General features: G+C 38.4%; 1 protein-coding gene across 1 annotated transcript in view; it reads right to left on the reverse strand.

Annotated features, from left to right (window-relative positions):
• LOC136849652 (uncharacterized) overlaps positions 1–18,457 on the reverse strand; it is a 759,811-nt gene that overhangs the window by 51,112 nt on the left and 690,242 nt on the right. The window contains exons 15-17 of the mRNA XM_067122953.1: positions 12,328–12,785; positions 11,595–12,113; positions 10,826–10,999 (exon numbers count right to left, since the gene is read on the reverse strand). Of these exons, the coding sequence (XP_066979054.1) occupies positions 10,826–10,999; positions 11,595–12,113; positions 12,328–12,785 (1,151 nt within the window). The remainder of the gene's footprint in view (positions 1–10,825; positions 11,000–11,594; positions 12,114–12,327; positions 12,786–18,457) is intronic.

Consider the following 18,457-nt stretch of genomic DNA (forward strand, 5'->3'; position numbering starts at 1 on the left):
CAGTAATACACCATATGGCCAATTCTGCTTTACTGAGGGGCATTTCTCAGCTCTTTCTCTATCAAAGGACGGGGTTTACTTTATCAAAGGCTTAAGATGAATTTATGGTTCTGGAAATAAAGAGAAGTGCTTTTGTTACGTGGCATAATATCAAAGGAAGTACTTTTTTTCTGTTTCATGACCGAACTGTTGAAAGGCCTTGAGCTTTGTATCTTAAACATCTTCATGAGTGTACTGAAACTTGGATCAAAATGGCTGTAGAACGAAGCGACTCATCGTCTGTAACAAAATTTTTCACTATTAAATACTTATTACAGAAATGGCTGGGTACAAATAATGTTCAGGATGACTACATCACTGCAGTTTGTTATATTATATAGGAACTAAGCTCTTCTCAAGAATGACCTCAGTATTGGCTCTCAATGTTTCACCATGACACCGGACAATAATTATTACTGATATGAAGCATGATCTTGAATTTATTTAGTTCAGAACCTGAATGAATTGACAAATTCGAATAGAAGGGTAGCCTGTGTCATTTCCATCATAATTTCTAAAATCTCTGTTGATACCCAATATGTCCAAAGATTTATCGTGGTTTACTTCAATGACTTTGTGATGAAGGGATATAGCACAAGAACATTTCACATTCAAAGGAACATCCACCTGATAACAATCCAGACACACGCTCAACAAGTCATTGACTTTTCTTATGATTTTCCTGTACCTAGGCTGTCAGTACAGTGAGGAAAACAAACAGTTTCAACAGATGATTTCCCCTCATTTGCTGATCTAGAAATTTCATGAACTTCAGACTGGCTAAGAAATGCAAGAACAATGCAAGATCTTCCCTAGGTAGCGCCTCCCCCTGTATAGATATCATATACTATTACAGTGCACATACAATTACATGCACTCATGTGTATAATGTATTTTCAGGGATATACTTTATTTACTTAATGTTATGCACATTATCATTTATTCTGATGTTATTTAATGTAATACTTGTAAACCGTGCTTTATATGCATCGTGGCAACAATGTAATTACGTAAACAACACACGCTATTGTTTCCGCCATTTATATGATGCATAGATTGGTTACTGTCCTGTGTGGTCACTCTGTCGTGATGTCTGTGGATCTTCCCTCCGCCTCACGCCAGCTATATCTCTTATCCAATATGCGGGTTTTAAAAAGAACCTACAGTATTATTTCATCACCCTTCATTCCATCCATTACATGGGCGGTATGTGGTAGAGACACCAACCACATGGCGCAGTGAGTATTTCCACGTGATGAATCTCAGCCGTTTCACGCCGGAATCCAAGGCAATGGCCGCCATTGTGTTTATGTCTCAAGCATTGGATTCATGCAGTGACTCAGGATTTTCCAGGCCAGTGTCTGCAGCAGTGCATTATAGTGTCTTCAGGAGTGATAGTGTTTGTGCAGTGGAGTTTGGAGTGTAGTGTTAACAGTGCAGTGTGGTATTCCGTGATCGTGCCCATCACAGAAGTTTCAGGAATATTGTAGTGCCTTATCAACAAACTATTGTAGCTGTCTCCCTGAGGAAAGCTAGTGCATAGTCTAAAGCCCCGTAGAACAGTTTTAGTTCCTTAATTTTGCAGTGTTTAGGCATGATTGTCAAATTTACTAGCTTGTGCATCTCTCATGGCAGGGATTCTGCTTTGTTCTAGGCTGTGTCATGGACTCTATGCCCATTAGCCTTGGCATCATTTTTTAAATCATTTCATTATATGTAAGTTTAAGTTATGATGTATGGTGTAAAGGAATAGTGTTATAGCCTAACATTCCTTGTTGGTGAGGAAGTGATAGCCTTGATTTGCAGTCACCTTATGTTCTTAACTTCATAGCTTTGTTTTAAACTGTTTTTTCTTTATTTTAAGTAACTTTATAAAGAGTTTAATATTAAGCAGTCCCCTGGTTAATATTAATATATGTTCCTACACCAATACAAAACCTTTGTTCTTTTATATAGGATCTACTTCAAGGCAAGCTGGAAACGGCCATTTAACAAGGTAGTTAGCTGAGAGGTGGGGAACACCTGTCAGTCTGTATTACCATTTGCTTCTGGCCACCGCTGAGTTTAGGCATCTCTCCGGACTCTGACCACCAAGGCTGTTCGAACTTTCATTAATGAATAAACTTGGTATTCCTTTTCATCTTGTATTTGACTGTGTTCTGTTGTAGATCAAACCCATCAGTTAGACAAGCTTGCTTTGCAGGGAAATTTGGCATAGATTTTTCCTTGCTGGGATTTAATTTTTTTTTACTGGAAACGTAGCAGCTTTTGGAAGCATTTATTATTATTATTATTATTATTATTATTATTATTATTATTATTATTATTATTATTATTATTATTATTATTATCAGAATGAAGATGCATCTAGATTGACACATTATTATTTCTCACTAAAATCAACCAAATTAGCTAAAAATCACCTACATGATGTAGATTGGTGTAAAGAATTGATTTTTGAGACTATCAAACAAGTTTGAAGTGAATTTCAAGGAGTAATATTAATTGGAAATCTTGAAAAGCTTTGTACAAGTTTATTAGCTGGGTGGTATTGACTAAACTTTCTGCAGATGTTTAACTAGTAAAATACTTTCAGAATAATAAAATAACTTTAATATTACTGTAAAACCAAAAAAATTAGGTTTTATTGTTACTGACCCAAAAAGTCTTTTGTAGTTCTCATGTTCTTCATGGACTTGGCAGGCCAGCTCACGAAAATTTTTCAAAAATTCAAGAACCATGTAAAACATTTTAAAATTAAGTTAGAACACTGAATATTTGACCGGTAGCTTTGCTAAACGAGGTGAATACTGTATATGTTTAAAATCTTAAAAAGATTGGTTAAGTTTTTCTGTTATTACTTTTAAGTTTTAAGTTTGAGCACTCTGTAACTATTATTACTCATAAATGCCCTTTGAAACAATGGGAAATGTGTGAATCTAGATGCAACAAATGTGCGGTTAGATACATTAAGCTGAAATAACATAGGGAACTTCTTAAAATGTTTTAGCTTGACTTTTATTAAGCAAAAACTATAGATTTGGATAATGTAACTGAAATTCCTGAATGTAATCACTGGTGTTCCTCATAGTAATGCTTTTGGCCAAGTATTAATTATGCTGTATAAGCAAAATATGAGGTTTAGCATTAAAGGCAATTTCGTTGCTTACACTGATGATGCTAATCTATCTGTACCAATCCCATCTCCTGAGTGTAGATCTCATGCTACTGAATCATTTGTAAAGTCCCTGCTCAATGCGCTCTGTAATGAACATCCTGTTTTCTGCGTTGCCTTCACATGCAACGGGTCAACTGAACACATATTATCATTATTGTGAATTGTATATTTTATTATCTGTTCAAGTGACCACGCATTATGTATATGTAACAAGAGTATTTTTGTAACACATCAGACATTATTAATCATTATGTTTTCTGTATGTACCTGTCCTGTTTTTGTAGAGAAATAGTTTGACCTCAGGTCACCTGTAAATCTTTTGTACCCAGCGGGTCTCTGCGCAGTACGGAGACTTCCGCATGCCGTTTATAAGTGGATCGCTTCATCAATAAACTGGCAGTACTTGTCTTCCTGCTATTATTTCGCACCTCTCTCACAGTGGTGACCCCCGGGGTGGTTCCCAGAAACCATTAACGGACCCAAACGGCAACTAAGTCTTGGCCCAATAAACCAACCCACGCCCTAACGGACTAACTACTACATGAGTGGCCAGGGCAGGAGGGGCGTAGCGCAGGAAATGATCAAACTTAAATTCCTCGAGTACCTCGGTGGCGCTAGTGGCTCCTTCGGACTCAAGCCATTTTGCTAACGCCTGCTCAGAATGGTATGCCCAATCGGACCAGGTCTGGCCTGCTTCTCCTGGCTGCTCTCCAACGCCTCCTCCACCACTCGGGGTAATCTCGTGCCTTGGTAACCGCTGGCACTGGCTTCCCAGTTTCCCCTATCCTCTTTCTAAAGGGCGTGGAGGGCAACGAATGCCTTCCCTCCCAGGAATTCAGTGAGAACAAGGGAGAGTTCTGCGGGGGAGAGGGTGCAGCACTCCAGGACTCTTTCGGCCCTCTCAGTCCATACTTCAGGTTCTGCCTCTGTCCATTTTGGCATGAACAAGTGAACTTCGCTGAGGGCACTCATTCCTGGTGCAGGAGGCGGGGTGGTGTTCTGCTGTTCTAACATTGGTCGTCATGGGTGCGCTGCCGGTCTGTCTCCTCGCTCTCCTTCTCTCTCTCTTGCTGTTCTATCTCCTCTCTTTTTTTCCTGGGTGATCTCTCTCTCTCTCTCTTGCTTCTCCATCTCCTCTCTCTCTTGCCGTTCTATCTCCTCTCTTTTCTCCTGGCGATTCTCTCTCTCTCTCTCTTGCCTCTCCATCTCCTCTCTCTTCTCTCTCTCTTGCTGTTCTGTCTCCTCTCTTTTTTCCTGGGCGATCCTCTCTTTCTCTCTCTCTTGCTGTTCTATCTCTTCTCTCTTTTCTTGGGCGATTCTTTCTTTCTCTCTCGCCGTTCTGTCTCCCTCTCTTGCCTCTCGGCCTCTCTTTCTGCCTTGGCATTGTCCACTCTCTCTTGAACCCATTCCCTCAGGGCTTGTCCTAATAGTCACATGTCCTTTCCAGCAGACATGTAGAATTTGAAGTCCTCATTGTGTTGGGCTCTGGCAGTAGCCATCTTGAAATAATGGTTCTTTGGACTGGACCCGCTAGCGAATCAAATATGTCTGAGGAGACTAAGGTTGTCTGAAAAGACTTACTGTAATTGCAAGAATCTGAAACACTCGGTTGTTCAGACTGAATGAGAATGGATCTCTCTGAATAAGACAATTGATCACTAAGTCTGAGGAGACTTTGTTAAAATGTAATGTCTGAGTAAGACGTGGTTGTTCATGGCAAACGAATTTTAATATGCATCTCGGAAAACTTAACTGGATTTTATGTTGCGCTTGGACTTGGCCGGCTGTAGCGTGAAGTTAAGGCGTTGTTCTAATGAACTGGAATGATCAGTCCAGTAAGGGCTTGGATGTGTGTGAAATACACTAATATAAGGTCTCAAAAGGACTTGGATTTGGTTTTCCCGCAGTAATTAGAAATTCTCGCCTCGTGGCATTTAGAATATAATGGAGTCTTGTAGGACTTGGAATTTGGTTTGCCTTTAGGACTTGGAAATTCTCACCTTGTACGATGTAGAATTTGGTGGAGCCTCGTAAGACCGGGAATTTGGTTTGCCCATAGGACTTGGAAATTCTTGCCTTGCAAGACGTGAGTTTTTAGTGGAGTCTCTTAAGACTTGAATTGGGATCTGTCCCTTAGGACTGAGAAATTGGGTAGGTCTCGTAAGACTTGAAAATAGAAATTTGTTCCGTAGTACTTGGAAGTAACTAACGGGATAAAACCTCCAAAATTTTTTGCTGAGAATGGAAACCCTCCAAAAATTTTTGCTGAGAATGTAGGTACATGGGGAGGAGGGGGTGAAGGTCGTTTGAAGCTCAATGGAGCTATTTTTAGACTCTGTGTGAATGAACCCGTCTATTTATAGACCGTTTTGGGACTCGGGAATTTCCGGGATGAGCGGGATAACGGTAAAAATGGCCTGCGTAATTTTCCTTAGAAGAGGAGTTCAAATTTTGCTTTCCTAACACCTAATAAGAGTTTTAGCTAAACTGAGAGAGAGTATTTCAGCAATGCAAGCTGATCTTATCCCACGGGGGAGTTCATCTGTGCTTATTTAATCTCGTTATTCCGAAATGAGAAGTAAAATTTAACACAGAGGAATTTCTTTCGCACTATTCCTCAAAGCAAAAAATATGGCAAAGATTTTAACACAGAGGAATTTCGCACTATTCCTCAAAGCAAAGAATGGTTAGCACTGGTTATTTCTAACTACCTATCCTGGAAGGCATGCATTAACAAATCTAATACGGCAGTTCTCTTCTCTCAGTGAATACATGTGTCCCTATTCCTAATTCCTAGGAACAGTCACGATTGTAAAAAAAATTTTTGCTAAGATAAACACATTACTTAGGTGGAACTCTCTTGGTCTGTGCTCTTGGTACCAGGTTCGGAAATTGTCTCACACACAGCTTAGCTTTGCTAATTGCTGATTTGGCAAGTTGCAAATGCACAAAGCAACAGTAGTGGGGCAAAATGCAAGATCTATAGGAAGGTCACCATTTTTATGAATTTCTTGGGATTATATGATTTCTAGATATTTTTACATGCCGGCAACGGAAACTTTATTTATTTGGCCTTGGAGTTCTGACTTACGTAAAGGGAAATGGTAAAAAACAAAGAACAAGGGATGATTTTAGGAGCTGAAGGTTCTACTTCATAAGGAAATGTTAGGTAAACACTTGGAATAAATTAAGGAATTATATTTACATAAGAAAAGCATTAGAAAGGAAAATGGGTAATTGAACTGTTAAAGGGCTTGCAACGCTGGAAGATCCTCCAACTGGAGTCTTGAATAAGGGCAAGGCACAGTCCAAGATGATTCCACTGCGAATAGGTCCCTGTGCAAGAGAGACTTACACATTACACGCCAGTAAAGGAAAATATAACCCAGAATATGACTCGAGTCTGCACTGAGGGTGCCAAGGACTCGAGGAATAACTGAACACTTTACACTGGAAATGAAACACTGCGATGAGAAACAATACTGGCACTTGGTAACACTTCAAAAGGACAAACGGTCATGATGAAAAGTCTTTACTCGCACTTTATCTTAGGGGAAGCTGGTCTCTGGCAAAGGATGACGAGGGACAATCACACACTCGACATCGTACTTGGGTTCCTGGGTAGGTCCTTTTGAGGATGACGGTAGTACTGGGTTCATGTCAGGAGTCTGGTGTGGACATCTGGGTGGATGGGTGGAGGGTGACCTCTCAGCGTCTTGTATCACTCGCCCGCGTGTATGGCTAACTGCTAACTGCTAACAGCCCAACTGCATACTGCCCCGTGACTGACTGCCGACTGCTTCCCCAACTAACTGCCCAGTGACTACCACCGAGATCTCCTGTCCTATTTTTAAGGCCTTGGCTGAGTGTCGTGGCCGCGTGCAAACATCTGCCTAGTATTGTGGCCGTGTGCAAACGATGTGTCATTTGCCAGGTGTCCCAGCCATCTGTCGGCGACTACTCAGGTATCCTGCAGAGGAAAGACAATTCAGCAGCTTAATCTGCCCTTTAGAAAGGTTGTTTTAAGCAGCTTAGTTGGGCTAAGCTGCTTTTAAGGAGTGGCGCCTCAAGCTCGTATCTTGCCCCTTTTAACCGTGCCATCTCAATATCTGTTTCAGGTAAAGAAAGGGACAGATCAAAATGTTGATAACTTTGTTTTGATATCTAGGTCAACTGGGATCAGGTATGCAGCGACGCTTCTACTTTCAATAAACTAAGTGCAAATTAAGGGTCATCTATGCAGCAAGTTCGTGTATTATAATAACATACGTATACAGGCAGTCTCCAGTTTACGACGGGGGTTCTGTTCTGATGACGCGTCGTAAACCGGAAAAATCGTCGAAAATCGTAAGAAAACCTTATTTTTAATCCTTTGAGTATCCTTTGGGTATCTTGAAAATGACATAACCTCCATTTTTATTGAGTCTCATAAAAAAACCTCCAAAATTTTACCATTCTACTGTTTTGAAGCCAGAGAGAGAGAGAGAGAGAGAGAGAGAGAGAGAGAGAGAGAGAGAGAGAGAGAGAGAGAGAGAGAGAGAGAGAGAGAGAGAGAGAGAGAGAGAGAGACTGCCTCACCCACTTATCCACCAGAAAAAGACTTGGAATTTCACAGAAGTACATTGCTCTCCCATTTTTACTTTAGGCATCATCCTACATCAAATATAGCTTAAGTTATTATCCTATTACTGCTGTATTAATCTTTGAAATTATAATATTATCTTTTCAAAGTCATCTTAAACACTAGTACCATTTTCCAACCAGAGAGAGAGAGAGAGAGAGAGAGTTTATATCTTTAATCTCTCGAGGAATGTTAATCCATTTCTCTTTACTGCGACTGACAACAAAAAATTTTTTTTATTCTTTGTCTTCCAAAGATGTAGGCTACTACTTTTACTAAGCATTTTTAAAGCACCATGAACACACACACGCACACACAGTGTGCATAGGTAAGAGACTCAAATTAGCAGTATCTTTTTCTGAGAGAGTGAAGGGCTGAACTTAGTATCTATTTATAATATATCTATCTACAGTATTTCTCATTCTACCTTTTGGTGAGAGAGAGAGAGAGAGGGGGAAGGAAGGGAGAAACTGATCTTCTGCCCTTAGTCTGCTTTGAAAATGCATAAATGTTGTAATTTCAGTATACTGTATTGTTATTATTTAATCTTATTAATATTTGAAAATTAGTACTTATTATTAGGTAAGTCATTTATACATCATACAAATGTAGTTAGTCGTCATCTCCCACAAATTTGTTAGAAAAATGTTATGCAGTCATTCTCTCTCTCTCACGTCGGGGAGAGAGAGAAAAAAAAACACAACGCAGTACGCACCCTCTTTATAGTGTATGCAAAGCCCATGAGGTACAAGCTTTGTGATTGGTTAAAATCCCACCCTTCCTGCCAATAGCATGTCGTCAGGAGGGCGGGAAGGGGAAGAGGGGTTGTTACAAGTTGTTATTGACTACTGTCAGTCCTGCTAGCCAATAGCGTATCGTCGTGGAGAGAAGGGGGTTGCACGAGCTCTGTTATTGGCTACTTGTAATCCTCTGAGCCGGTATCGTCATAAGCCCACGTCAAAGCAATAAAAAAATTGTCACACTGGCGATGATGGGATTTTAGTATACAGGTAGTGCTCGAGTTCGATGATTCGACTTACGATAATTCGCTTACGACGGGTTAGCAATTAACATCGATACGACAATATTTTGAAAATACGTATTTTTAAATTTCGCAAGGGCGACTGGCGCAGGCAACAACGCACAATCAGGCAGCGTACAGTGCACGATCACGTTGGCCCAAGAGGCTGGAATAGGTACATTAATTCAATGAGCTGACCTCGCTTGCTCGTTGTATTGGAGGTTAAAATAGGTCAGTGTTCGTTTGCAATTTTTGTGCGTTTGTAAATATAGGTAGTGCATGAGTGGCGATAATTCGTCTTCACGATAGTTCGAGTTACGATGGAGTTAGCAATTAATACCGATAACGACAATATTTAGGAAAAATTTTTAAATTTCAATGGGCACAGGCAACAGCGTACACTACAGTTGCCCGAGAATCAGGCAGCAAGAGAGACCAACTTACAATAGACCAACTTCTTTTCTCCATCTCTTTATTCCATCTTCTAGTTAAAAAAGTAAGAGAATGATAAAAGTATTGTTAGTAACCTTATACTCTTGTGAAAATGCGTGACAGCCATAAACAACCTACTTGAGACTGTTGTTTTGCTAATAACTGAACCGGATAACAACTGGTTTGCTTGTATTTCAACCATCGCATTTGGTTAAACAATTATCGTAGTTATGTTAAAAATGACGTTAGTACTGATATGATTTTACACTACCCTTATCCGCTTTGGAGAAAAGATCGGCAGGGAAATATACTGCTACAGTAAATTTAAGCTGCAAGTTGTAGTTGAAGAGAAAAGAATGTTTCACCCTGCTAATGACTATATATTATCGTGCACAGGCAACGTGGATGAAACTCGACAGCAAATAAAATTGGAAAATATTTCAATCAAAACTACTGGGCATAAAAGAACATATATTACTGCTGTTTTCACGCCGATAAAAGATAAATACGAAAAGCTAGTAGTATGATGATGAAATCAAGAGAAAATAGCGAACGGAATCTTGATTTACTTTTTACGCAAAACAAACGGCCAGCCGCCAACGTCATCTATTAACGAAAAAAATGGCTAAATTTCACAACGAGACATATTTAAGTTATATTTCGGCTTAAAAACACTTCGTATAACGAAAAATATATATATGTCCCTTATAAATAAAGTATCTAGAGATTCATTTACGCTAACTAGAAGCAAGAAATGCCCTCTGAACGGAGTTCAATGCGGCGAAATAAAGACCGCGTAATCGATTCCCAAACCAAAACATTTGATCACTATGATCGGAATTGATAATGCAAAAGCAATATAAGAATATTTACGATTGGATAAAGTGAAGTAAAGCACAACTTTTTAAAAGATCCATGGAAAAAGATGCACATTCATTATTTTGATGTTTGTATAATACGGTGTTATGTGAAAATAGAATACAGTATAATGTAGGCTAGCTACCGTATATGATATACTAAAAAGTGCAGGCTAGGCTTTGTTTGTTATTCATTTTCTCTTTATACTGACTTATCATGTCAATCTGCGTTGAACCTGCAGAATTAGCTAACACTAATAATTACTATACCATATATGTATAAAGTATAAAGTAAGCAGACAAAATATCTAGCGTTAGTCATACAACACATACAACATAAACAACTTATGACAAACATAACAGAACAAAATAAACACACGTAAACTTACATCAACAGAGGAACTGCAAGAGGGAACTACACTTTGCCTGTGGTGTGACTGTAACTAACGGTACACAGTGATACCAAGCATGAAAACAGTTACGCTAGTGTCGCCAGTGTACAATAATTACCACATTCTCCCCTCCTAGAAAAATTCAACATTAACAAAATGGATACCATGTCAAAATATCAGATTAGTCCCATCCGTAACGATCGGGGGCTTTGACACATGAGTCGACCTCCTTAACTCAGTGGGCTCAGTGAATGAATGAGAGTCATGATTAGTATGAGGCTGTACATCTTGCATTGTGGGTGAACCTGGAGTCTCTATATTTCCTGGTGCCTCATCCGGGTGCGCAAGAGTCGTCGGACTCTCAGGACTTGGAGCTAAATCACGGATAGACACAGTTGACTCACGCCCGTCTGGATATTTGACACTTGCGTACATTGGGTTCACATCAACAAGTTCTACCTGATCAGTTAATGGTTAGTGTATACTAGACCTAACATGCCGCCGCAATAACACTTTGCCCAGGGTCAAAAGCCATGTTGGTAATCCATTTCCTGAAACTAGAACGTCGTTGGAACCTGAAGAAACGCTCATGTGGAGTCTCATTGGTTGCAGTGCATAAGAGTGATCTTATTGAATGCAAAGCCTCGGGAAGCACCATCTCCCAGTGTTGGTTCTTCAAACCATGAGATTCAAATGTTAAACAAACAGCCTTCCAAATAATTACTGGCCTGCCACCCTGGTTCAATACTGCTGAGATAGCGACCTCTGAAGCATCACACTCCACAACAAAAGGAAGGCTCTCATCCACAGACCTTAGAGAAGCACCCGTAAGCTGCGTTTTCAAAGTGTTAAAGGCAGCTAGTGCTGATTCACTCAATGGAAAAGTTTTTGTGTTTATCAAGGGTTGGATTTTATCGGAGAAGCCAGGAATCCATTTAGCATAATATGCAAACAACCCTTGAACTCTTCATAAAGACCCTATATTTGTGGGAGGTGGTAATTCCTGGAGAGGACGTAATCTGTCAGGGTCAGGCCTTATGACATTATTACCAACACAATACCCAAGAACATTGATTGTAGGTACAGACATAACTGATTTAGATTCATTGAGGGTAAGCTTCCGTTTCTGAATAACCTCCAAAAATTTCTTAACATTGCTGTCATGTTCCTCCTGAGTTGATCCAGCTACAGTAATATTATCTAGATATGGGAAAGTGTCTTTAAGACCCTCATCTTCAACTAACTTATCCATAGCTCTCTTAAATACTGCTACTCCATTAGTGACACCAAATGGAACTCTGCAAAACTGATATAATTTCCCTGCACCCTCAAAAGCAGTGTACTTCCTCTCACTCTCTTTAATGCTAATTTGGTGGTATGCACTCTTCAAGTCAAATGTGGAAAACACGTTGTACTTTGCAAGACTGTGCACCATGTCCTCTATCCTTGGAAGGGGATATGCATCTAGTTCTGTGTACTGGTTGATGGTTTGAGAATAATCAATACAAAGTCTCTTTTTGTGCCTGTCAAGTGGATCTTTACAACTACGACCTGTGCTCTCCATGGGGATATGCTTGGTTCAATGATACCTTCAGATAACAAGCGTGATAACTGGTCACTTATAAACAACTGATCATCTTCCACTATAGCGTCTGGATTTAACTGCAATTGGTTTACACTGTTGGGGCAAGTTGGAAACAGTGAAGCTCCTCAATATCAGCTGTTGCCAAGGCACAGTTACTGGTTACCCTTTAAACTTGGTTTATTTCCCCATACTGAAAAGTTACACTCTTGTGCTGCTTTTGAAAATCATGACCCAAGATCACATCACAACATAAATCCTTTAAAACCCTAGCTGAACACATGGATAATTCTGATTGACATGACCCAAGTCTACGTAACATACCCAGGGAGCTAGTATTGAAAGATGCTGATGCCATTGAAATCTCCTTGCTTGCAGGAACTACTGTCAGCTTTAGTTTCTGTGCCACTTTCTCACTTATGAAACTATCCGAACTGCAAGAGTCAATTAATGCTTTCAGTGAATGACCATTGACAGTGATGTCTGTAGCTGCATGTGAAAGGTTCTTTGGAAAAGTGGCAGCAAGTGTGAGCAGAGTGGGGTTATACAGTGTAGCAGTAGTGCTGTCAGAAGTCTTAGCCTTGGATCTACAGACTTTGGCAAAATGACCTGTCTTACCACAGTTGTTGCATGTAACAGCACGTGCAGGACAACTACCCCTACCTGTAATGTGGAATGTATTACCACAAAAAATAGCATTTCTTCTTTGACGAATGTGCAGCAGCGACAGTCGAGTCCACAGATGATCTTCTTTCCGCCTCTTCTTTCATTGACTGCGGTTGTTGGTCATCACAAAGGCTGTCCTTGCTGTCCTGGAACTAAAAAGCAGCTGCATGAGGAACAGGCAAGTAAGGCGTGTAGGAATCAGCATTACGCTGGGCAAGATCCAACATACGGGCCTGACTGCCGCCCGCCTCCAGATCCAGGACTTGTTTTCAGCAGGCGCTGATGAATAAATGCTGAGGCAATACCGTTAAACGCATCACGTACCATCTCCTCCCGGTATTGTTCAGCTGTGACTGCCTTAAAGTTACAATCCTTGCTTTAGTTTATGTAACTCTATCAGAAATTCATCAAGGGATTCACCTGACTGCTGTCGCCGGGTTGCCAAAACATGCCTTGCAAAAATCTCGTTCGGTAACAGCGTAAACACTCTCTAGTTTTGCAACGGCACCTTCATACGTAACACAGTCTTCAATGAGTTCCGTACACACTCGGGATACACAGTTCACTAGAGCCCTCAGCTTGTTGGGTGCGCCTCTCCTCTCCTCTATGAAGTTTTGAAAGGTTCGGGTGCCAGTGTTTCACTCCCTTGGGCCGTGGGAGAGCTGGGATCTGTGTCCAGTCGACATGGCTTAACGGCAGCTTAGCCATGACGAGTATATTGTTGAATAAATTGTTATAAGACTGAAACACTTGGTAGCAAACTACAAGCCTTATTCAACAAAAATACCGGCTCAGATCTATAACATAAACAGACAAAATATCTAGCGTTAGTCATACAAACATACAACATAAAACAACTTATGACAAACATAACAGAACAAAATAAACACACGTAAACTTACACATCAACAGAGGAACTGCAAGAGGGAACTACACTCGCCTGTGGTGTGACTGTAACTAACGGTACACAGTGATACCAAGCATGAAAACAGTTACGCTAGTGTCGCCAGTGTACAATAATTACCACACTCCCTATTCTTGAATCGTTAGCGATCAAAAAGCTTGTTCCCTCTTTGAACAATCATTCCTTGTCCACGCCCCTGTATATAGCTTAAACCACACCCCACCTTATGTTTATTGTTTTTCATACAGCAACTGAACTTCGAGGAATAAGGTCTGTTGGTTAAAAATTTTCTATTTCTCTTTTTTTTTTTTTAACAATTTTATTTTAGGTTTACCTTTTTACTGATGTTTTACCTTATCATATTTTATTTGTACATATATCCTAAATCTTCTTGCTGTATTTGTATATTTTACTTTGTAATTTTAGCCTTGAGGATGAGACAAGGATCTCAAACGTGAGGCTTAGCCCTGAATAAAGGAAAACCATGTATAAGCTGTCTGCTTTAGTGCCTTCTTGCTATTTTGCTGAGGAATAGCCTCTGATTTCACACCAATGTATATATATATATATATATATATATATATATATATATATATATATATATATATATATATATATATATATATATATATATAGATATATATATATATATATATATATATATATATATATATATATAGATATATATATATATAGATATATATATATATATATATATATATATATATATATATATATATATATATATATATTATATATATATATATATAGATATATATATATATATATATAGATAGATATATATAGATATATAGATATATATATATATATATATATATATATATATATATATATATATATATATATATATTATATATATATCTATATATATATATATATATATATATATATATATATATATATATATATATATATCTATATATATCTATATCTATATCTAAATCTATATATATATATATATATATATATATATATATATATATATATATATATATATATATATATATATATATATTACTTTGCCATATGCCTCTTCATTGTGGTTAGTCAGCATCAAATGTTTTCAGGCATTTATTGCAAAATGCCTTGGTGTTGTCTCCATCCACTCTGGACAACCAAGGCTGAAAATCCCTCTGTCGAGAGCCACTCCTCCCCTCGGCTTCTGCTTATTTGACATAGAGCTATTACCGAAGAAGGAAAAAAAATTGCATTTTCAATCTGGAGTTATATACCCCGTTCATTGTGTTTCATGCAAGCATTTTTTCCTTTTTCTTCGGGGTCACTATTAGTTTTCTCTTTTGATTTTGAACACAAGTTAAAACTGGCGATTTACTATCACCGATTGACACTTACCACCTTTACCTTGAAGTGGATGTTGGTAACCTCAGACACTATATGTGAACTACGTGTGGTAGACTGGTACTCCTTTCGCCACCAAAACAGGAGGAAGTAAGTTCCCTCAGTGGCTGTCCCACGTTATCACTTCTCATCTTGTACTGGTAGACATTATTTGGTTGTATTCTTATCCTACAGGATAATGAAACCCTACAGTATTTAAACAAAATACTTTATTAACAAATACTCTCCTGGCGAGGGGAAAACAAGCTCCATTTCCAATGTGGATTTTTATTCTATGCTGACGTGGAATTCTCCACATCATATTATAACCACAAGGCATGCTGATTTCACGTAGCAGTATTTTGATGAACTTTATAAATCAACATATTTTACCATTATTTTTCTTTCATTTTTGTTCATATCTCTCTTCCTATTCATGCATCATGTGGGCAACTGTGGATGTAGAAAAAATTTCCACGTTCAGTTGCCAGATGACACAATATTTCTATGCTAGCAGACAAAATTCCACTACACAGCAGCACTGGTGGATTGTGCATGTGCGATAATTACTTCTTCTTCTACCAGGTTTTGATGTTGGAAAACTGGGTTCGGCTTTGCTGAAGATAAGGGAAAGTACCCTTTTATCTTTGAGTCAATTACATACTCCATCACGTGTTATATTGTTTATCATTATGACACAATACCCGACCACGAGACCAGCTAAAGAGAATTCTTTGATGTTAGTGTGGTCACCATGGCACTCTGGTAGGCTGTGGAAGGGTAACTCCTTGAGGATGAAAGAAGCGACTACACTATCAAAAATGTATTATTTTCAAAGGTAATTACAGCACGTACAGTTCTGTACTTTTACAAGATATGATACCCATTCGCAAAGTTACTGCACTTTTCAAAGATGATACCCCTGCAGAAAGTGTTTGTTTAATTTTTTAAGTGATTTATAAGTTTTCATGTTTTGAAGTGTAGAATTGGTATGGAAAATTTGCATTATTTATATTTTTGTATATAAATATGATACAAAGGCAATACAATTACTGTATTGTGCCCATTCGCAAAGTCTTTGTCACTAGGACCTCACACAATCTTGAGATGAGGTTCTTCAGTTGTGCTGGTTTGGTAAAATGAATTCATTAATGTACTAAAACATATCAGAGACATAACTAAGAGTTGTATTAGTGGCATTCTGTGAAAATTGCTTTGTTAACCTTGGAGAAAAGTGCTGTTGCAATCTGTATTACATGTAATTACAACATGTAGGGTACAGTTAGTGTGCTTTTACAAGACATGACACCCATTGCAAAGTTACTGCACTTTTCAAAGATGTGATACCCCTGCAGAAAGCTGATTGCACCTGAAGATGAAGTCAACACTCTCATTGATGTCCACTCTGACCCCCTGACGGATGATGACCTTCTTGAGCTGACCAAGTCAGAAAGTGAAGAGCAAGAGGAATTAGCTAAGAAGAAGAGGAGGACGAGGGTCTTCCAATTGAACATCGTGGAGTAATCATGAGAGCACAACAGCAGGTGCTATCCTATACAGAGTAGAAGAGTAGGATTCACTATTTGAACGTGCTCTGAAAACGAAAAATGGCATAGATTCATCCATGGAGATGTACTGAACCCTCTACACCACTGTGAAAAAATAGCAGCAGCAGAACAAAATAACTTGGCCTTTAATCCGAAACCCAAAACCTTGCAAGAACCCACCCAGAAAGCCCCAGCAGAAGTAGTCCTGGCAGAGAAGAGTCTCCTCTATCTGGAGAAGGAGGGGGGACTCTGAGGAGCTGTTATTCCTCAAGTACTCTGTGCAGTTATATCTCCATCGTCATTCATCAGATTGCACAGCTAATTCATCATCATCTTCAAATCAACATTCATCACTGGTGAGCACCCATGCTTACTGTTTTTTTTTATTACAGTCAGTATTTTTAATGTGCATATTTATTTATCTCTCTCTCTCTCTCTCTCTCTCTCTCTCTCTCACTCTCTCTCTCTCTCCTCTCTCTCTCTACTCTCTCTCTCTCTCTCTCTCTCTCTCTCTCTCTCTCATAGTTAGCGCTCACACATATTTTTACAGCTTATTATTTCTCTGTACATCTTTACTTGTACAGTACATAATTTTAAATCTATTGAATTTTACCCATACCCTCTACAAACATTACATATGTGTTTTCTTTATTTTAGACTTGTGAAGTTTACCTAGGGATGCAAAGAAACCATCTTTGTGAGTGAAAGAAAATGGCATTGCAGACATAGGGTGACATTAGTATATGTACGCACTCACGTATTTTGCGCTTAGTGTAGCAAATACAGTAGCCATTATGATACTGTACTCTATTTTTACGCCCAACCATTTATTTATTTTTTATGGTAATTATAAGCCAACTTTTAAATGAAATTACAGAAACTTTAATTTTATTTAGAAGTTAGCTTAATGCTTTGGGAGCATGATTGAGGTCATATTTAGTGTTTAAACTCTACAAATAAACAATTATTAGCATTTTTAGTGACGGTACCAAGCTTATGTGAATCTTCGCCTTATGTAAGGGGTTCTGGTATCTAACCTTGTGTAAGTTTGACATATTACTGTATACATACATATATATATATATATATATATATATGTATATGTATATGTATATAATAATATATATATATATATATATATATATATATATATATATATATATATATATATATATATATATATATATATATATATTTAAAGTGTGTGTGTGTATGTATGTTATTTTATACCCAAGGTCAGATGGGGTCATAATCTCTTACTGTATCTGTTTTAAGAACAGCATCATATCATCTTAACCTAAGATTCCTGGTAGCGGTGGCCAGCCCTGGGCCAGCAAATTCCATCTCCCTTGTCGACCCCTCTCACTGAATCTATCCTCAAACAAAGGCCTACTGGAATTAAGCACCCAGATATAAAACTAGACTTTATTTACAGATTTAGAAAGTAATTCAGCTTAAAAGCTACGGACATGAAGCTTGGAGTGATTCCACCCCTATAAATGGAAATCATCACTAGAAGAAATTCTGATTCTAAAATGTTGGGTTAATGATTCTAACCAGCAACACTACAGTGACTAACACCCTGAGTCACCAGAGTAAAGTCATAATTATTCTAGACCAAAATAAATGTCATATAGTGTATAAAGAACACCACTTCCAAAATATTTGTCCTCACAGGGAAGGGCTTGGATGCCTGTTAAAGAAACATATCATATATTAAAACCTGAAATGGTGTTTAAATAAATCAATCATAAAAACAGAAAAATGCACAATGAAGAAACAGAACAGGAAATGCATAATGGAGAAACAGAGGAATTTCACTGCGACACAAGTGGGTATTTCCACATAATGTCCAGAAA

The sequence above is a fragment of the Macrobrachium rosenbergii genome, chromosome 21, assembly GCF_040412425.1.
Source record: "Macrobrachium rosenbergii isolate ZJJX-2024 chromosome 21, ASM4041242v1, whole genome shotgun sequence".
NCBI classification, from domain to species: Eukaryota; Metazoa; Arthropoda; class Malacostraca; order Decapoda; family Palaemonidae; genus Macrobrachium; species Macrobrachium rosenbergii.